The sequence below is a fragment of the Strongylocentrotus purpuratus genome, unplaced genomic scaffold (assembly GCF_000002235.5).
Source record: "Strongylocentrotus purpuratus isolate Spur 01 unplaced genomic scaffold, Spur_5.0 spur5_scaffold_21, whole genome shotgun sequence".
In the NCBI taxonomy this organism is placed as follows: Eukaryota; Metazoa; Echinodermata; class Echinoidea; order Camarodonta; family Strongylocentrotidae; genus Strongylocentrotus; species Strongylocentrotus purpuratus.
Window position 1 is genome coordinate 39,249,914 of NW_022145607.1, and position 22,324 is coordinate 39,272,237.

General features: G+C 36.8%; 1 protein-coding gene across 2 annotated transcripts; it reads left to right on the forward strand.

The window, feature by feature from the left end:
• Positions 1-200: 200 nt before the first annotated feature.
• LOC100891592 (transcriptional regulator prz1) lies at positions 201-21,064 on the forward strand. 2 transcript variants are annotated; one of them, XM_011685099.2, is made up of 3 exons: positions 201-740; positions 7,759-7,999; positions 17,915-21,064. In XM_011685099.2, the coding sequence occupies exons 1-3, from the start codon at positions 468-470 to the stop codon at positions 19,297-19,299; spliced, it is 1,899 nt and encodes a 632-aa protein (XP_011683401.2). In that variant the 5' UTR covers positions 201-467; the 3' UTR covers positions 19,300-21,064. The 2 variants fall into 2 exon arrangements, 1 of the variants encoding a protein (XP_011683401.2); XR_004065862.1 differs by lacking the exons at positions 201-740; positions 7,759-7,999 and adding an exon at positions 13,607-14,210 and having other exon boundaries at positions 17,915-18,003.
• The last annotated feature ends 1,260 nt before the right edge of the window (positions 21,065-22,324 follow it).

A 22,324-nucleotide genomic window follows, 5' to 3' on the forward strand; every position in this document is an offset into this window, starting at 1 on the left:
CCAGCTAAAGTAGAACAAATCGTCAAGAAGCCATCTTAGTCTTCACTGCGCATGGGCGCTGTAAAGTTTACCGAATGATCATTGGTGCGTGTGTCTCAAGCACATGCGCAACAAGTGTGCTGTTCGCTTAGCGCGCAGTGTGTGTTACAAGTAGACAGGCGAACGTGTGTGCGCTTCACCGCTTGTCCGTCCGCTCGCTTAAATTGCGAAAACTACCCAGTTATTGAATTATGGAGAGAAAAAAAGGAAAGAAAGAAATAGAAGAAACCAGTCATGGCAGAGCTGTGCTAGTGCTCCAAACTGTTCTTTGTTGACTTCATCTATATAGTGCAGCTGTTACCAGTGATTATTTTCTCACCGTTTCTCATCCTAGTCGGTTGGGTGTTTAGAGCTCGTGATAAAGTTGGAACCCGTTATGATTACTCTCAGTATTTCACGTTACCGTTCGCTTGCATTGGGACCAGTAGATGTCCCTGCTAGTGCATTTGCACTCCACCATGCAAGGAGAAATGTTATCTACACCCGGACACCGTGTTACCACCAACCCTACCACCGGTAGGCATGTCGTCGGGTTCCGCCCATCCCTAGACTCAGCTCCTCATCACCACCAACCCGCATCCTCTCGAGTTTGGACTTCATCCGAGATTCCAGCCGATATTGTACTCGGGCCCTATGATGATAGCGTGCTCAGCTTTGGAGATAGGATAACGGAAGATTCATCCAATCCAACTATGATCGAGGTCAGAACATTTCTTATCTATTTTGATTTTATTATTGCTACCCGTTTCACTTGTCTGAAGATGAATTAAAAATTAATCATATAAACAGTTTCATTTCTTCAGCATTCCTCACTATAATAGTAATAGTAAATTCATGTCCGGACAACCATTACTTTATATTTGTACGGACAGGTGGTCTATTTGTTAACTTTTTTTTTATTTTAATGGCAATATTGCATTTCTATTGCAAATGTGTTATTTTTATGTTCGCTCACTCTAAAAGTTGAAAATAAAGCTGATGCTTAGGCGAGATAATGTCACCCCAGATGAAAGCCCTGCCTTTACGCCTATGCTTTAGAATTATAGATTAAACTTTTTATATTAAAAGCTACTTTATAGTTTTATTTTGCGCAAGAACGGAGGAGCTTAAAGAGTTTTACTCTTAAAAATTAAAGCAACAATCAAAGAACAGGGAATTTAATTAAGATTTCTTTCGATAGCATGTCAGGTTGGTAAACATTCAATATGAGGTGACTTGTATCTATTTATTTCTGTTGATTTCTGTTGATTTATATAATTTATGCTACATTTTGCTTTTGTCCATATCATAAGTGGATTCTTCGAATTCTCGTTCAGGAAGAATTTCTTAAAATCACACAGCTTGAAATGAAATGTATTACATATGACAAACTTTGTTAGGTGACTTGTTTACATTCACTGCTATCAAAACAACTATCAATGTTTGGTGTGAATGGTCGTACATACGCCTTTATAAAAAAGAAAAGGAACTTCTTTTATTTTATGAAATTCTGTTTACAGTACGTTTTACGCCACCGGTTATTAACACATGTCATTTTAAGGTAATATTATCTTTAAAAAAATCATTGTTTTTGTTATCATTTTTATTCTTGCTATAATGGAACGTCCTTCGAATTTGCATCGGTGATTGTCTTCTATATTGCCACCCATCTTAAATATGGTTCTCTCTTCTTTCTTCTCTCTCTCTCATTAAACATTATTTTGTTCTTTTATTTGTCGCATATTATAATCACGATGCCTTTTTCTTCTAATTGAACGTTATAAGTGTTTTTTTTTTTTTTAATTATAGTTATTTCTTCGGTGAAGATTGTGATAGAAACAATTTCACTGGCGATGGCATTAATGGACTGCCTTTTCTTGCCCAAGTATTAACTCTTTTAACTCTTCATTAAAATGGCAATGTACAGTTTCGTCAGAGCAATAGATATTACAAATAGACAAAATAGCTGCTTGAATATTAGGTAGAGTTTTCTGAGTATTGGTAATTTCGAATACGATGCCTTGTTAGCCTATATATATATATAGCTATGGTAGGAACAGAAGGACATGGAGGTTTCTCTTCTTCTTGTTCTTCCTTTTCTTGCTTCTCTTTTTCTTCTTCTCTTCGTGTTTCTCTTCCTCCTCCTTCTTCCCTTTTCGTTTTCTTCTTCGTCTGGCTTTGACAAGTCTTCTTCTGCACGCTTCTACCTTCTACTTACTCCTCTCTCTTCACCTTCTTTTCTTCCCCCTCTGTTTCGTCTTCTTCCTCTTCTTTCTTCCACTTTTTCTTTTTCTTTTTTCTTTTCCTTCTTCTTCTTCTTTTTCTTTTTCATTTTCTTCTCTTTTTTTTTCTTTTTTTTCCCTCCTTCTTCTTCTTCTTCTTCTTCTTCTTCTTCTTCTTCTTCTTAGAAGTTATTCTTCTAATATTGCCAGAAGCGGATTTTTTTTCTTCTTTTATAATTCCTCTGACAATCAAGAGGGGTTATTTTGATTATTTTGTTTATGGATGTGATGTAACTTCCACAATGTGTGTTTACAATATCACATTTCGTTTCATTTTTATTACCATGTGTATTATCCATAAGGCATGCGTAATCTTCTGTTTTAAGCTAATATGACGAGTTTTTTTTCAGCAGAATTTAAAAATCTCAATCCATAAATGTAGAATACCGTGCGATTTCGCTCTTTTTGGAATTTACTCTTTAACTAGCAGATGTGTATTTCCGGAGTTTGGCTTTAAAACGAAACCTTATACTTTATTGTCATTATGTCTGCCATTAAATGACGACAAAAATCGTTGCTAAATTTGCTTCTCTTTTAACTTTAATTACCATGCATCAATAAATTAACCAATCTTGTAAATACAAAATAAACTAATACAACTATCTTTTATTTCAATTTGTAATATTTGCTTTCAAATATTATGTTACAAATAAGATAATTAAGTAAATGCATATTTGGGTAAGTAAATCTGGTCTTATTGTGTTATAATTAATGCACATGGCAATTTAAATTGCTTATTACTACGCATTAACACGTAGCCCAGCCATCAATGACCCATCTTTTTTCACACCGATCACGTGTTGTATAAAATCGTTTCGCGCCTGTTGCTGAGGACAAATATCGACTGGTAATATCATGACCGGTACCAGTATAACAACAGAAGAGGATATTAAACAAAAACAGCTTTGAAAAAGAACAAAAAAGCTTGTACAGTCTTTGCGCAACTGGTCCAATTTTATACAGCAGCGCCTTGTGATTCTATTTCACTTTCTATTATGATATAGAGGCGTGAGAGCCAATCAATACCCATTGATTTTGTCTGTTTGTTCTTCCATGCAACGTTTACTCAATCTGGCAAGTTCACACGTGCTCAACATGGATTTCAACTCCGTTATCTGCTTCTATATTGTCGTATTAGAAAGTCTGGATTTATATAGCGCTTAATAGTTATACCATGTCCCTAAGCGTTAGTATTACCCTGATATCCTTACACCTGCACATGAGGTGCACTGGCTCAGTAGTAAAACAATCATCTGCACATTCTCCACTCCCCCGGGAGCATTCTACCTAAGTGCCATTATACAAACATTCGTGCTAATGCAGAATAAAATTACTTTTACAGCATACAAGGAGGAGGGGAAGGAATGTAAATCAAATGCATTGATTGAGGATATAAGTGCAATGTCGGGGATTGAGCTCACTTCATCACATATCCTGACATGACTTTAAACCACTCTACTACAACACCTCTACTAATAATCCATTATAAATGGTAAAGATTGTATTAAACAGTGAGAGTAAGTCAAGTCACTAGGCTGATTACTCGCATGCGATTTTCAGGATATGTCGTGAATCTTAACATATTCTAATCTTGCAGTGATTGGAAAGTAAAAACAATAGCTTGGTCTTTGCGAGTACATGCCTCCCAAGACTAGTAAATTTTCGATTTTAAATTGAGATTAGACTTTCATCTTCAAGAACTTGATTGATGCTAGGATTCTTATCATAGAAAGTCAGTCTTTGTTTCATCTTTCCCTCTCATTTTCATCCATTCTTTTTTTTCCTACTAGTCAGCCACTAGTCAATGTTTTGGATGATTGCACATTATTTATTTAACTATAGAATTGTTTGTCACATTCGACAGTAAAATGGACCTTCAACTATAATATACACCGTGTGAGTCGCTAAAATCAAATCAGTAGGCTCAGCCTCAAATTTGGAAAGCGGACATATTTCTGACTAGGACTTATCAATACCAACATTTTTAATATCCATACTCCAATGCCCTGTTGAGCATCTGGGTAAAAGGAGTTACTGTTAATATCTTTAAAGGATAAAGTTAAACGTTTTATTTAAAACATTTTTTAAATTGTGTAAATGGGCCTAGTGATGGTGTAAATATATTGCATGTTCGACATAATTATTAACTGGACATCTGTCTCATCCCCCCCCCCCCACACACCCTTCTTTCGCCCCTCCTAATCTTGCCCCCCCCCCCCTCTCTCTCTCTCTATCTCTCTCCTTCTACCTCTACCTTCCCTGTCTTTCTGCTTCTTACTCGTTCGGTCTCTATAGTGGCGATCAAGATGACAGGTTGGATGTACCATTCCCCTTCCCATGGGTAAACTTGTGAATAACCAGAGGAGTGTCAATAATGGCTCAATTCTATTTGCTCTTCGTATTCATATTTAAAAATATTCTCCCTACCTCGCTGCCTTGATGAACGTGCTAAAAACAGAATAAGTAAGAGCGCCATCTAGTGATAATACTCATTGCTGCTTGGCAAACTTTTCTGATTGGCTGTCCTTCAATCGTTCTTAGCAGACGACATAAGAACCGCGCTTCTGCAGTTCTGCATGCGTCATGGTTCGCCATCTGACAAGTTTTGGGGATACTAAAATATACGGATCGTTCTCTTCCCCTCCCTCCTTCATCGTTACTACGCTCTCATTTTCATTTTACATATCGACGTACACCATTTATTTTGTCTTCTTAATACCTTTCACTTTAAATTCACAGAAATACAAAATGTAATCATTTAACAGGATAATTATGAAAGGGAAGAATAGACCTACAGACTCCGTCTCCTTCCCAGCCCTAGTCCCTTCGCCCCTCTCAACTGTATCTCACCCCTAGCTCTCATTTTATCTTCCCCTTCCTCCTCTTGCTCATTCACGCACACCACTCTCGCTCTTCCCTTTCTTCTCCTTCATCTTCTCTCTCACTCTCTCTCTCTCTCTTCTTTCTCTCTCTCTCTCTCTCTCTCTCTCTCTCTTCTCTCTCTCTCTTCTCTCTCTCTCTTCTCTATCTCTTCTCTCTCCTCCTCCTTCGTACTCCTTTGCTCTCTTCTCTTCTATTCCCCATCTCTCCCTTCAGCCTCTCTTTTCTTTTCTTCTTAAGAACCACTCTTCTCTTTCTCACAGTCCTTTCCCTTCATTGTTTGTTGTATATCACCTGTAGTGTTGAGGGTTAACATCATTCAGAAAGCTTACTGGTCCAACATGTCTTCGTCTAACTAATTGTTAAGGAGTTTAATGCCCCAAACCCAATCTTACTTAATACCTGGCAATACAACACCAAGCATTAATCTGTAAACTATTCAACTCCTTTCCTTTCAATGAAAGAGATGCTTTGCCATACATGCTCGCCTCTTTAATGGTGTTGTAAAAACGGTGTGTTCATACTTTCCGATTAGCGAACCACAGCGTGTTCACTTAATAACATTGGTAGCGGCATCTGGTTGCTGAATACGAGAAGAAGTAAAAGAAATATCTATAACAAAATATAAACTATATGTTGTTTAAATATGCAACCTTAATGCCCAACCTAAGTTACTGATACGGCTACTGTTACAATTACTACTTATATGACTACTACTACCGCTGCTATTACTACTACTACTACTACTATACCAATACTACTAGAACTACTACTACTACTACTACTACTACTACTACTACTACTACTACTACTACTACTACTACTACTACTACTAAAGCTACTACCACTACTACTACTACTACTAATACTACTACTACTACTACTACTACTACTACACTACTACTACTACTACTACTACTACTACTACTACTACTACTACTACTACTACTACTACTACAGCTACTACTACTACTACTACTACTACTACTACTACTACTACTACTACTACTTCTACTACTACTAGTAGTAGTACTACTGCTGCTGCTACTACTATTACTACTTATACTACTACTACTACTACTACTACTACTACTTCTTCTAATACTACTTCTATTACTGTTACTACTACTACTACTACTACTACTACTACTATTACTACTACTACTACTACTACTACATTTGCTACTACAGCTCCTAATGTGTACAGATCTACTTTGATTTCAATACTGAAAATTCAATCACCTTTTCACATTTGATTTAGCTGATTTTATTCTTGATTGATACGCATTATAATGTTACCAGCTAAACACACATGTTACCATCTAAACACGTCATGTTATACACCTCACTGCTTCATAAAGACTGGTCAAAGTAGGACATGAAAAGCTGAAGATATTCCAGATTATATAACAAAGGAAACACTGACAATAACCGGCTCAGATTCTTCTTCATTTTACTTTTCATTTCAGCCTAAAATCCTCCTTGAAATTTCAGAAAGAGACAAAACCCAAAGAAGATTAAATCTTCCGTTTCTCCTTCTTTATCTAATAAGCACAAGAGAGTGATAAATCTGATTTCGATTTCTCTTTTTTGGTTGTTCTGTTTCCCTATGTTGGATTGAGCGGGTTTATTATTTTCAACTGACTGCTAAGCGGATTGTCAACCGTGTATGGTATCCTTAAGCCGTCATTATCTCACCATCTTTTCATAAAGAGAAGAATAAAATCCCGGCTCGTGGTCTTGTTGCACCAACAACAGACCTCATCCTCAAATATTTTGACAGCTTTAATGATGAGCTTTCTCAAGGTTTTTAACGTCCTGTGGGTGTGTGTGCATAATAGGAAGATGTGATTCCGAGTTTGAGAATCTGTATTCTTAATGACGTCACTGTTAAGCGGATCAAAATGAATAATGAGAGTCGATAGTTGTCAAATATCATGTAGTTTATTATGTATACATGCTATTTCTTTCTTCTTTCACATTCTCTTTTGCTCAAGAGCACTTCTTTTGAGCTGGGAAAAAAGCATTTTTAAAATATATCATTGTAAGTTGACTGTATTGTCCATATTCTACCTGTCTTGCTCCCCCTGCGCCGCCCCTCCCACCAATGGCTCTCTCTCTCTTTCTCTATATGTCACCCCCTTTCTCTCTCTATCTCACACACTCTCTCTTTCTCTCTATGTCATCCCCTCTCTCTAATTAACTATCTTTCTCTCATCACTCTGTTTTACCCTTTCTCACTTTTTTCCTCTCCTCGCCCATTTGTACTTGTCCATGAATGTTTTTTGTCTGTTCCCTTTTCAGAATTTTCCACATGTACATGCTAATATTCTTCTCTCCAACTCATTCAATATATTCTCATGATAACATAACTTCTTGAAAAAGTTTTGTACCTTAACTTATATAAAGATAATATGAATCGAACCATTAAGCTCTGCATTCTTTCCGATTTTTTTACTCGATTAAGCCCTTTTAGTTAAAGGTTATATCATGATTGATTTCACACGTTGTGTTAAATCTGAAGATAAGTTTTCAGTTTGAAATAAAGTGATCTCCTTTTTTCTCTCTCCCTGCATAGGTGAAAGTTTCGTTTGGACGTGTAGTAAGTGCACGTGAGAGTGATTCGAGTAGCTGGGCGTGGCATATAGCAGGTGCTCGGAATGATCACGAGCAGAATCTATCAGCTGAACGTGCATCTGATGGTATGATAGTCTTCAAGACAACTAGACGAGTTCTCAAAGGAGAAGAATTAAAGGTGTGGCTCTCTTCGGACCTCGCTAAGCATATGGGTGTACCGGCTCATGTAGGAACTTTCCAAGGTATATTTCTTTTTAGTCTATTATTTTCTACCTTTAAAAAAAAGTATTACTATTTAATTATATTGTAACTCTATCATTCTTTGTTTCTTTTTCTCCAAATCCCTCTCCCTCTATTGTCCTAATCTCAAAGAGAAAGTCCATTCCAATGTTAGTTGTTTGCCGATGTTATGTGGAGTCATCGTGGTGTACAGGGGCGGCGATTTCTGTTAATGACCGGATTTTTTTTTACGAGGATGTTATGCGAGGGAGCGTAGCGACCGAGCGAGATTTTTTTTGCAATTTTATTAGTCTAAACGCTGCACTCTTGGGCCTTCCAGAGCCTAAAAGTGTGTTGCAGTCATTATTCAGTATATGCTATACAATTTGTTTTGCACTTTTTCAAATTTCCAGGGGGGACGATCCCCCCTAAAAAAATTGAGGGGGGACGTGTCCCCCGTCCCCCCCCCCCCCCCCGGGATCGCCGCCCCTGGTGGTGTAGTACGTGGTTCGTTCACTCAAGTTTCAATCCAAGTGTTGAGGGTTTGAATCTCAGCCTAGCACAAATGTCACGGCATTTAATCCATATTTGTCACTCTCCAGCCATGTGTAAATAAGTATTTGGTAATGGCTGTGGTAATAATAATTGCATTGCCCCCGGAAGAGCAGTCTTAATAGTTGTGTGGGGGAAATAACTGTTTGAAGATAGTTTGTAAAGTTAATACATGATCTCTTTATTACAATAGTACGTAAACTGCGAATTCATTCTGAATCTTAAATCAGCTGAACATTAGCTGAAACCTTACAAATGGACAGTTTCGATCCCGGATACAATTGATGTGATTTTCTGTTAATGAATGCAGTATCGTCTTATAAGGAATTCAAAATGGTCTTAAATTGTCCTTTGGTAACATGATATCCCAACATTGAACTTGAATCTAGATTGCGCGTTTCATATGCATCAACACATATCAATCTTATTGAATAGTTTAGTTATTAAACAAAATATACAAATAAGTTAATGAATCAAATTTTCATAGTGAATGACACCTATTTTTGCTACTGGGTGGACGATTTGATAATCATATTTATTTTTTGATTGAAAATTGAGAGTAGATTGTTACAAAATTTTAAATGAGTGCAATAAACGTAGTCTCACATAGCACTCTAATGTACATAATAATGTACTTCGTATGTATCAAGTGTATCTCAAGGTGATCTTGCTGAAATAATTAATGGGTTAACAGTGTCTATTCAATTATTATGTATAAGTTTAATTATGTGCCTTACAATTGCCAGATGAAAGGGGAAAATGACACCCTTTTGGTAGCCTCATTCAATGATTAAAACAAATCTGTAAATTAAGCATGGTCCATGCTATGGATTGATAAAAACGTAATATTGGACAAACGGTAACCCGTTATAGAATTAAATCTTTGATCCAAGCATCCTAGAGAATCTGCTACTTGGAATCTTTTGTTCTGTCTTTGATCCCCTCCGAGAAGTATGAGATGTATCCCTCGGTTGATCCCTAACAGTTATTACCACCAAACAATACACGACTGCAAACAGATGTACCCCCAGTGCAAAGTCTCTCTAAGTTATCTGCTTATAGTATTAAATTGTTAAGAGGACTTAAAATAACAAAAGTGAGACACGGTAACGCGTCCTTTTAGTTTCCCCTTTTCTATCAGCTTTTGAATTTATCTTTTTTGAAGCCCTATATTGAAAACCCACTTTTCTTTGGTTATTTTAAGATGGGTATGTTCCTGTTGCTTGTATGCATCCATAGCCGTGTCTAACAGAAGTACAATTAGTTGGTGGTAGTCGTTAAGCCCTTCATCAGTTTGACCGGTGCTGAAGTGAACAAGTCTAAATGAAAATGAGAGAGAAATCGTATAATCGGTGCCTTTTTCATTCATATAATCCGATTGATGGAAGCTTATCTCCTCTCTCCCTCTCTCCCTCCCTCCCTCTCTCCCTCTCTCTCTTTCTCTCTCTCTCTCTCTCTCTCTCTCTCTCTCTCTCTTACACACCCCATTTCTATCCAACTGAGACTATATTTCAATCAGAGCACGAACACATCATTAGGTCACTTCATTTTAAGTGAGAAAAGGCGTAAGTTGGGGGTGTACAACTTGGCGCTCTCTCAAAATATAAATATTACCGACAATACTGTATAGTGGCCGTGAGAGGTTCCAATTTTAGCTTTCAACGCAGGGGTAAGAAACCATTATTCATATTTAATTTGTATAGAATCATTTTTCCCTCTAGGTTTGATTTCTATTTTTCATATAGTACTATTTGATAATTATTTCAAAGTTATAAACGGAAATTTTACAGATGATGTTTGAATTCTGCTGCTTGGAAGTAAATGCAAATATTATTCAAGATCATTTATAACAGTATCAGGTAAAAAATCGAATGATTTGATGACTTTAGATATCTATATCCCTTTTTATAATATTTGTTTTTCATGATGTACTTTTCAACATTATGTTTCTAAATTAATTTGGTAGTTTCTTCTTTTGTTTGTACAACTCTAAGCACATTTTTTCCCGAAGGTCCCCCATCATTTTTCTTTCCCTTTCCCCCCTCCCCCTCCAAGTCTCGGATCCCTCACTTCCCAGTCATGTTTAGCTTGTCAGACAGACTAGCATGTCGATATAAGGCTGGTGGTTCTCGACTTAATTCCCATGATTTTTCTCATCAATGATGCATGTAATACCGTGTAGCAGGATAAACCAGCCACCATTCGTAGATCGAAATACTAAAGGGGAAGACATGTTTCGCTTTGTTCATCAAAGTGTTTACCACCAGTTTTCAAGACCTAGCTGAAATCAATCAATCGATCGTTCATCGCTGGGGCAGCTTCTTTCTTTATCTCGTTGTCTGAAGCTTGCTTTCCTTCATTTTGCCTTTAAAAATCACCTTTCTTTATTATATCATAACAAACTAAAAACCCATTTCTTTATTATTTTATTAACACATAAAACCCTTTGGTAAAAAATAAATCAGAAATTGTAATTTCTCCATTTACTGTGATAATGGAAGCTCATCACTTGTTATTCAAACTCTTATAAGCGAAGTTCATTACCTCTCTCGTTAACATTATATTTATTCATGATTTTGCACAGCTACGAATAACCTGAGCTAAGAAACCAACGATACCAACCACTAATTCTTTTTTTTTTCTTCTTTTAAACTGTATTTTGTTATTAACTTAATTTTTGAACACGTGAATGGCATTATCATAGTTCTAACTTTAGGTTTGAAGGTATCTTGACAGTGAGGTTTAATTTGGTGTTGTTCTTAGTTCATTTCATTTATCTAATCTAAAGTTCTACTTTCACGTCCACCATGTAAAGTTAATTTTATGTCACCATAATATACAATAACTAAACTACGTCTTTTGTATTTCTAAATTGAAAATAACCAAATTTAAAATAAATGAATTAAAAGAAAATTATACAAACATGGCCAAAAAAGTAAGAAAGGGATCTCAATTTAATAGAAAATAATATATTTGATTATTTTAAAGTTATTTAAAAAAAAGTTTGATGTGGGTAAGCTGTATGTCTGCCCTTATTGGTAGACAATCGATGAGTAGATGACAAGAGACCCCGTCACCCAGGCAAGATCAGCTCCTCACTAGTCCGCGTCAGTCTGTAGGACAAACAAGACATTCGATTATTGCTTCAGGCCTTATTTTCCCGCTAACACGTTTCCCTTCAAACCATCCTTTCAATCCATCCTTTCAAACTCTTCTATTTTTATGTAAGCTTGTGATGGTTATTGTTTTGGCCGTTTGATAGTGGAACCTTAGTTAGGATTTAAAATTAAACAAATGTCATGGCCTTGGAAAAAGTAGAGTTCTCGGCATAACGAACACATTTTCGCCTGAGGGCATGCCCAGATATCGAATTTCCAGTGAGTAAATTTTGGGAGCGAGCGAAGCTACCGAGGAAAAGCTTTCACGCTTTACTATCTAAGATAAAATCTAGATCATCTCGATTGTCCAAAAACTGGTAATTTCATAACTTTTCCAAGAACTCCCCGCCTCAATGCGAGCATGATTTTATGTTCAAATCGTCTGAAGAACAAACTATGGTTCGGACTGGGATTTACTTTGCGAATAACTTAAAACAATTATAAATTAGCTGCATTTCATTTTGGCCGCCATGGACCACAGATACCTATAAATTCTCTATGTAAAATATGCTTTCATTTGTTCATTCTCTGAACTACTTTTCAGATTCATTTTAAATTGTAAATTTACTTATTCAAAGTAATCATACCGCTTGAAAGATTTGGCTCTTTATCACCTCATATTTCACAATCAGTAATGTTGTGGCTTATACCCCTTCTTTTAATTGCATTACTATTGTTCAAATTGTTGAAAATTGTTCAAATTACTTATTTCGTATATTCCAAGGGTGCCGAAAGTTTTTCAAAATTATTTTTGTATCTGTGAGATTGTTGATGCATGGTATACTTCATTCATCAATTCAAAACAGAAACATACCTGAAACTATGATTTGTTCAATCGCATCGTTTTGTAGGTTCTTATAATCTCAGAGTGTATATACTAGAAAATATTTTGAGAATAAGGATTTTCGGTTTTTGCCCTACCATCCTCCATAACAAATTTAATTCAATTTAATTCAATTAAAAATGGTTTATTATCGAAAATAAACACACGACAGAGTTTGCTGCAGTCAGCAGAATTACATGTACAAGATGGAAATTAACATTACAATTAAAAGTACGTAGATTATGATTGATTATAATCATTTTGTCGAGTTACGAACGTAATTGAAACATTCAACGTGTTCAATATCGAACGTATTTCATTAACAAACATCCTCATAAAAGAAAATAACACGGAACGCCTTAGGCACTCACGAGGAGGTTAAGTCAAAAGAATAGAAAGAACAAAAGAAAGAATGTTCATTTGATTAGCAACCAATGACAAACACAATTAATGTCACGTGATCCTCCCGTAGAATAATTCATCAAGGGTATCATTCTTTCTTTCAGTCTCTTTCTTAGGTTTTTATCGATGTCCATTTTTTTTATTAAGTTATATGAATGTCAAATAGTTGTGCATAAACTGTTAGGGACTACTTGGATTAGTAAAGATTTTGTGACCCTATACCTGGTTAAGGTGTGTTATTACACCTCACGACCACCCCTTTCCTAACGTCATCCCTTGTCTCGCATTTTCCTCGATAGTATAAAGAGAGAGAGAGATTCTCCTCCCCACACACACACACTCTCTCTCTCTCTCTCTCTCTCTCTCTCTCTCTCTCTCTCTCTCTCTTTCTCTCATTCTCCTTGAGATAGAACGGCCTGGGGGCAGAGATTGAGAAAACAGACGATGAATCAATGTTGATCGATAATCGCGATTTTCTTTCCCCCTTTGGTTCTACCTTTCTTCGCGGTGTTTTTACGAGGACCCCAAAACATGTGCTCGGATCGATAAAGATCGATAGCTTGGATGGGCAGGTAGGTTGTCAGGTGTTCAATTCGCAGCGAGATTTGTCGCTCATCGCTTCACCGCATATGAATTATGGCTTTGTGATTATAAACAACTTTAAAATCTCTAATAAAAAGAAAACAATGCTAGGCTTTATTTCTCCGGAATGTACTAGATCATTTTGATCTATGAAACCATCATATCACTTTAAGGTTTGATATGAAATTGATATTGTTCTATTGAATAATGCCAGGATTGAGAAATACGTTTTGTTTTAGGTATGAAACAAAACATGTTTGAATAAAACGACATTGTTGCAAAATATCTTCCTTGACATTTTTGGTTCGCACATTCTAACCACAATAAAAACAAGAATAGAGTTCGAGAAGTCTGAGAAGTAAGATTGTAAGAGGGATGAGGTATGGTCCTAATAAATCGAAGCCGGTCTTTTCAACCTGTCCTGAGTAAAATCGATACTGGCCTTTCTGCTGCCCGTTACTTTGAATTGCATCCCCTTTCATAAAAATGTGTAACTTGTCGTAAACAACTTCCGAATAGTGATTCCCTCTCAACAATAGAAATAGGGAGTATTAAGACTAAAGATGTTGGAGAGTAGAGACAGACTGCTATAAGGTGTTGATCAGAATTAGATGACTCTCATTCAATATCTCGTGGTCTCTCTATGGTTTACCAAATTACTGAAGTGAGGACGGGCCTTGTTTAGAAGTTGGAATTCTATTTGATGGTGTTAACTCGGTAATTCTTTTTACATGCATATATTTGTTTTGTTCTATACTTTGATTTCATGATAATGTTGCAAAGGGGGTATATTCCATGCTTTCTGTATATATTTGTTTTCAGACTTTATCGTGTTGGCAATATTTGACATTTTGAAGTGGAGAATGGTTGAATTCGGTTAAAGTTGTTATGAATAACCTCGACTATTAAAACAATAGCTCGCCTTGATTTGTTGGTTGACAAGATTCACTTTTTCTTTCGTGAATCTTCGAAATCATAGTCCCCCAAAAAAGTTGATTGGCAAAATATCTATCTTACGAGTACGGTTCTTCATTACAGCGCGCTATTTGGATTATTAAAAAAATTTGATTCATGAAAATATGGCAACACTTTGTTTATTGTCTTTTTTCCAAAATAGTTAAATATTCAACTATTATTGAAAGGGAGAGCTTGATTAGAATGTGTTTATCAGCTTTGCGGTTCCCTCCTCTCTTTCTTTCTTTCTATTCTTTGAAGATTGTATTGAATTGTATGCTAATAACCGCATAGAACAATTTTCTTACTCCAAATACATACTCAAAAGGATTTTTGTTTTGTTAATTCGCTGATGTTTGTGTGAAAGACGCATGTCTGAAAGCCGCTACTCTCGGCCTGTTAGTTGGTTTTGAACTCTAGAAAAGACTAGCGTCTGTTAAAAAGAAATTCGTCATAGGGGTATATAATCTTTAAAAGCAACTACTCTTATATCATTATGTATAATTGTGTTTGTATTGTTTGCTTAAATGCATGTTTATTGTAAAATTGCTGCAAATAATTGCTTATTTTGAAGAAATCAAAACGCCAATTTTCATGGTCGAAAAACGTAACTCAGGTCAAAATGTGTAGCCATTTTCTCAATTGAAGAATTCTTCCATTCTTCTTCACAGAACTAACCCAATACCTTCTAGGCTATTTGAAACGTTTTATAATTTATAATTTGTTTTCTTAAAGAATATTCAATTCAAATGAATTCGGATAACGATCTCTTTCCTAATTCGGATGTGCCAATGGAAAAGTATTTTCACTTCTTGTATTAGTATATTCGGCTAGCAAGGCTCCCAAATATCGGCAACGGAGCAAAAAAGACACTTTGTTTTCTTTGAAATGGTATTTCCTCATCAAAATACACAAGACATATATTTGGGCGTCTTCGCGAAGTTCCAGAATGTATTTTTAAAATAAATGAATTTCTCTCGCGCGGCACCGCTAGCGATGCCTTGCAGCACCCACGGGTGCCGCGGCGAACCCGACATGCTGGTCTAGAGTATATCAAGCGTCGCATCGTTCACTTTCCTCAACAAGAACACATCATAAACAGAAGTGTTGTAGTCGAGTGGTTTAAGCACTTGATTTGAAATGCAAAGGTCGTGATTCGTTCCCGCTACGACACTAATGTCCTTTCAGCAAGGCATTAATCTTCATTCGCCACACTCGACCCAGGTGAGGTAAATGGGTACCCGGCAGCGACTTTGCGTTTTACACCCTGGCCTGGACCTTTTCCCAATAAATTTCAAGGAACCGACTGGGAAAAGTCTATCCATGACAAGATATTGCGCGCGCACGTAGCTCTTCTGCAATGCTCAACGTACGTCCTATATGTCCAGTGTCGCGGTACGCGGTACATGTACTTTTGTATCGAGACGTACGAGTGAGAGAAAAACAACGAATAACAACAGAAGGAAATAGAGAAAAACAATAAATAATTAATGAACAGAGAGGAAACAAAGAATGTCATAAGCAGAGAGAGAAAACAAAAACTAACTTGAAAGAAAGAGAGAAATTAGAGAAGGAATTAATCAAAGTAAGGAAAGAGAGAAACCAAATAATATTATGGTTTTTGTGGTTTAATTCCGCCTTCTTCAGGGTTTCAATTTTTGACGTGTAGCCTACTTTCAAACCATTTGCTGATTCGGACCCCCCCCCCCAACACACGTGTACACATATCGACACATACACAGACTACACTCGACATAATATGTGTAATGGTAATGTAATACATAAACTGTGATTTAAATATTGCACTCGTACCATTTTCTATTATTGTGGGATCACGTCTTTCATTTTTTAAATTCATGTCATTTGTTTCTAAGACCTAATTTCTCTAATTCTCTTGACCCCTCTCCCTTCATATTTGTTTTCTAAGACCTCCCCCCCCCCTCATCTCTCTTCATATTTGTTTTCTAAGACCCATTTCTCCCCCGCCCCCCCCCCCCCCCATCTCTATTCATATTTGTTTTCTAAGACCTCTCTCTCTCGACCCACTCTCTCTCTCGTATGTATTTCTCAGACCCCTCTTTCTTTCTCTCTCATTAACCCCCTCTTCATATTTGTTTCTAAGGCCTCTCTCTCTCTCTTCATATTTGTTTCTAAGACCCCCCCCCTCTCTTTCTCATTTCTTGATATTTGTTTCTAAGACCTCTCTCTCTCTAGCTCTCAATTCATGATATTTGTTTCTAAGACCCCCTCTCTTTCTCACTTCTTGAATTCATATTTGTTTCTAAGACCTCTGTCTCTCTCTCCCTTTCTCTCTTTCTCATTTTAAATTCATGATATTTGTTTATAAGACCTCTCTTTCTCTCTTTTTCCATTCATCACTTTGTCTAGTGTAATGTACAGACACATAACATATAAAGGAAATTATACACCAGTTTTACATGAATTCATTTGCACTTTATTTACTGCTTTACATTCATATACTTTTTTTTTTTCGTGAAGGTAATCTAATCCTTCAATGTCAGAGAAGTAATACAAAAGATACAGGAGTATGTGTATGCATAAATATTATATAAAGAAGAAATATGTAGTAAAAGTGAAAGCAAACAATAGTAGAAATTTGAACAGATAATTTGACAGTGTGTTAAGATTTAGATGCAAGAAATGACTATAAGAAATTTTTATTTGAAAATACATGCACATGTAGATAAAAGAGATCTGAACATAGGCGGATTCATGGGCGCAGAGGCGTGCACCGATGGATGCCTAACAGTTACAGTTAATCGTACTCATATAACTACAATTCAAAACTGGATTTACAGTATTCATACCCGCAAAGGCGTCTGCATTGCCACTCCGTCATCATCCTCGATGAATTCCATCGTGCAGCAAGCTTCTTAACTTGTTGTTCTGAACTTGAAATCCTATATCTTCTCCCTTAATAATCTTCAGTATTGCAGCTGCGTACGGTGTGTATAAATGCTGCATCGACGTACGTCTGTGCATGTACGATTCGATTTGGAACTGGCGCGCCCGATCGAGGAGCGTAGACTAGACTCATTCAAGCAGTTTCATTGCTATTTACCGGGAAAATGTCCAGGCCAGGGTGTAAAACGCAAAGTCGCTACCCGGCAGGAATTAATTCCTTGAAATGCTGGAGCGCTGTAATGGCAGCTAGGCTAAAGCCGGGGTAATAATTAGTTCGCGTCCGAATAGATTTTCTTGATAGACTGCGCAATAGATAATGCTTATAATTATTATTATTTAATCATTATCGTTTCCAACTCATAATTAAAGCAAAGCAATGCCGGGAAATTCTTCTTCCTGGCAATGCTGGCTTCACTCTTTTTCCTGTGATTTCTGGAATCCTTTGGGAACCCCCTGTATTTATTTCATAGCCATAATAATTATTTGAAACATACTCAAAACCTTTAGTATTCATCAAAATGTTTCATTTGTTATCGTTGCAGCTGAAGACCGGTCATTCGTATGTCCTGTATGCTCTACCAAGTTCCGTTACCCAAACACCTTGAAATCTCATCTCAGATCATGTGGCACATCGGCTAAAAGGACAAGCATTCTACGTCCTGATGTTCGACCAGATCACTTAGAAGATTCAACCAGGTTTGGAAGTGCCTTTAGACGTGTAACACCCCGCTCGATCACCTCTTCATCATCATTCACAACCACCTCAACTCTAAGCGACAGCGTCACCAACGGGTCACGTCGACCGGAAGTTCTTCCAACAGAGGGAACCGATGGTAGCAGCACACTCGTGACAAAGAACCGAAACACTTCTCACAAGTCCAACTCTCCTAGAACGAGTCCTAAGGTGGGCTTTCGCGCATTCCGTAAGACCAGTTCTCCATCTTCCACTCGTATGCTGGACATCAACATGAGTTCTTCAGATACCAGTAGAAAGGGCTCCAATGTCCTGTTTTCAGTCGACAAGATGTTGAACCATACCGAATCACAGAGTACAAGCAGTCAAGTTTCAAACTCACCTACAGGACTTGATAAAAACGCGAATCCATTCGATCCCCTAGCTTTCCGATCTCAACTCTCCATACCTACTGGCATCGGTCAGTACCGGCCAATTGACCCATATTTACCTATTCGCTGCTTCCAGCCGGTCATACCCACCATTGCTAGATACGGAGGCATCCTTCCACCTGCTCATCACCGCAGTCTCTACAATAGTGCTGCTCATCCTTTTTTCCCTTACAAGGTTCCCATTCCAACACCCCTTAAATTCGTTCACCCGACACATCCCATCCCTTCACCCAATGACATAGACATACCTAAATTTGCTGGACTTGATCGCAATCATTTAGCCGGAGCGTCATCTTCGTTTCAAGTCGGTGAAACACAGTATTCCTACCTGCAGGACTCTACTCGAAAGAATAAACGTGGACATTTGTGCATCTATTGTGGCAAGCTCTATTCGAGGAAATACGGTCTTAAGATTCATCTTCGGACTCATACAGGATACAAACCACTCAAGTGTAAAGTCTGCCTGCGACCATTCGGTGATCCAAGTAACCTCAACAAACACATCCGATTACATGCTGAGGGAGACACACCGTATCGATGCGAGTACTGTGGAAAGGTTCTTGTAAGACGACGTGATCTTGATAGACATATCAGATCTAGACATCCTGATGAAGCGAAGAAGAGAGAGAAAGAATCAGAAGAACCAGGAGATGACGTCAACAATCAAACAACTCCTGTACCAGATGAAAATGATGAAGACCAAGATGCTGATATGACGTCATCTAACAGCCCGGATGCTATTAAACCACCTAATTTTGAAGACATCGTCAATCCTTGTATTGATGTACAAAACCGAAGCTGAACATTCAACCAGTCCATATGTATACTAATCTGAACATTCAACCAGTCCATACGTATACTAATCTGAACATTCAACCAGTCCATACGTATACTAATCTGAACATTCAAATAGTCCATACGTATACTAATCTGAACATTCAACCAGTCCATACGTGTACTAATCTGAACATTCAACCAGTCCATACGTGTACTAATCTGAACATTCAACCAGTCCATACGTGTACTAATCTGAACATTCAACTAGTCCATACGTGTACTAATCTGAACATTCAACCAGTCCATACGTGTACTAATCTGAACATTCAACTAGTCCATACGTGTACTAATCTGCAAATCGGATTTCCCTGGGGAAATGTCATCAGTAACTATTCAGCATTTTATTTTATTTATGTATCAAGGAAAATATTATTTCGTAAATTTTGTTGACTTGTGTGTTTAACATGTCAATTCAAGGCGTTAATGTTCGAATCTTTTAAAGCTTTACCTCGAATCACTGTGTGTCCTAACACAATCCACTCAGTATTCAATATTCAGAATCCACGCAATGTTAAAGGAGTCTAATAAAGAGAGCTTTAAAATAGAAGGATCAAGAAATACTTTTCTGACAAATCTATACAGCTTAAAAAAGACAAATCATGATAATAAAATCAATCATATCATCTAGGATACATAGTTGTATTGTAAGAAATGGACAACAGATGTACTTATGGCAATCATTTTATTATAAAAAATTGGAAGGCATATTTAAAACTTACAAATCTTAATCATGTCATAATCAGTTCAGCACAATTAACAAAATGATTCGGCCAATGAAAACAAAAGTATATAACTCAATCAAGTTACAGAAAACATTGAAGTATCATTAACCATTGTGAGAAATTCCTGAAACAAAATATGTTTAGAATTTCTTCAATAAATGAAATATAATAATGATATATAGTGGGGCCTTGTATAGTGCTCATGTCTGTCAAACTTGACACTCATGCGCTCCACAATAATATACCCTGGCTTTAGCATGGCTGCCATTATGGCGCTCTAGCATTTATAATCATTAATCATCACCATCACCATCACCATCACCATCACCATCATCCTCCTCACCTGATGGTATCATTATCACGCCTTTCTTCCTGCTTCTATTACAATAATTGCTTAACATTCACATTTGTAATGGATGAAAAGGGGTTATAAAGACGTGATGAATTAATGGCTAACTCAGTTTAATACTTTGATGATACAAGTTTTGTAATAGAAATGTTAATCGTGAAATGGTACAACTGTCTTAAATGATTCAGTCAGTAAAACGTGCGAATTACTAAGTTGATACTGTTATATATATTTTATACTTTGGGACTTTATTTTGCTTAATATCTACTAAACTGTTGTCACCTGTAGTGAATAAACACTATAAAGAATTACTTTCCAGTAAAACAATATGAGTAATTACCTTTGAGCAGTAACTGTTTTATGTGCAATGAGATACTATGACTTATTAGTCACTATTATATTGTTTTTGAAGACAAATCTTGCTAACTTTGATGCTTAATTCTAAACATTTGTATATTTCTACTATGTCAACCGTATATTGCTTAATCTATTTTTATCTATGAAGCATGTTGATGATGTTCGTTGTATAAACAAGGAGCAATAAACGATATAACACTTCCATGAAAATGAGTGATCAATACGCTATGTTAAGAGTGGAGTGAGCTCGTGGAAAGTGAGTTGTGCAATAAAATACAAGGGACAGTTTGAAAGCTGTAAGAAGAAAATAAATTCAAGATTTTTTTTTTTTAATGATAAATAAAAAGAAGAGAAAGAAGAAATTATGACAGGATAGAAACGAGAGAGAGAGAAAGAGATAGAGAGAGAGAGAGAGAGAGAGAGAGAGAGAGAGAGAGAGAATATCGATAGTTTAGCAAAGATGCTGAGATTCCTTTTATATTAAGCAGGTTTACACTCTGGAAAGATTTGAATTGACGAGAGGAGACCTTAATTCATACTTCTACATATTTCAAATACATAAATTGTGTCGAAGAGTGTTATATCCTTTCATTCCGAGAACCTCTAACACATCATTCATATTCAATACATAAGGGGAAAAGACATTGTCTATTCGATCATATCATGTATCGTGTTTTAATGCAGTCCTTGATTCCGTATGGATATAATATGGTAAATGCGTGTTCGATATTTTTTTAACCAAACCAATTTGGACCCTTTTTTCAGGATGAAAAATGCATTAGGATCTGTTTGATTATTAATAACGACCATATTGCGACTACGGTAAGAGAACTAGAATATGCTTTATACATTCAGCTGATGAGGCCGAGAAAACCTTGCTATTCATCTCACCTTAAACAAAAAGAAGATGATTTTTAAGGTTTGAGTCGCCATCTACCATGTGTCTGCATCTCTCTCTCTCTCTCTCTCTCCCATTCTCTCTCTCTTTCTTTCTCTCGCTTTCTCTCTCAAATCCTCTTTCTCTCTGTCTGTCTCTCTCATCCTTCTCTCCTTTCCCCTCTCTCTCTCGGTTAAACTCTCTCTTCCGTTGCCTAATATAACTAGTACTGCTATGCCAACTTATTATTTGAGACATTTGGTTAGTAATGTTGATCAGAATGATTTTAGAGAGAGATTTGTAAATGATTAGGGTGGTAGTGATTGATCCAGGATTCCCTGGCCGGGATGATCCAAGTATCTCTGATGAGCGAAAAAAAAACTTTTTTTAAATTTCATTTTTGCATTAATAATTTCTTTGACAAAAAGATGGTTGCTAACATTAAAGCAGTCCCTATATAGAACTAGAACCGCTGCCGTGAAATCAAGGGCTTAATTAGTATATGTGTGTTTGTGCGTGAGGAAGGGTGTGTGTGTGCGCGTGTATGCTCTCACCTCAGCATTCTTGTGGGGTTTTATGTGCGCTTCACATACCCCTTGTGAGGCATTTTTACTTTGTGGGGTATTTTTTCAGGACCCCACAGAGTAAAGTCTTTCAAATGACTGTATATTCGGTGTCCTATGCC

Bases quoted from the DNA above. Each gene is read 5' to 3' on its own strand.
- LOC100891592 (XM_011685099.2), top strand. From the start codon at position 468: ATGTCCCTGCTAGTGCATTTGCACTCCACCATGCAAGGAGAAATGTTA. The intron at 741-7,758 runs GTCAGAACATTT...CTCCCTGCATAG, and splicing joins CCAATCCAACTATGATCGAG to GTGAAAGTTTCGTTTGGACG. The intron at 8,000-17,914 runs GTATATTTCTTT...TTATCGTTGCAG, and splicing joins TCATGTAGGAACTTTCCAAG to CTGAAGACCGGTCATTCGTA.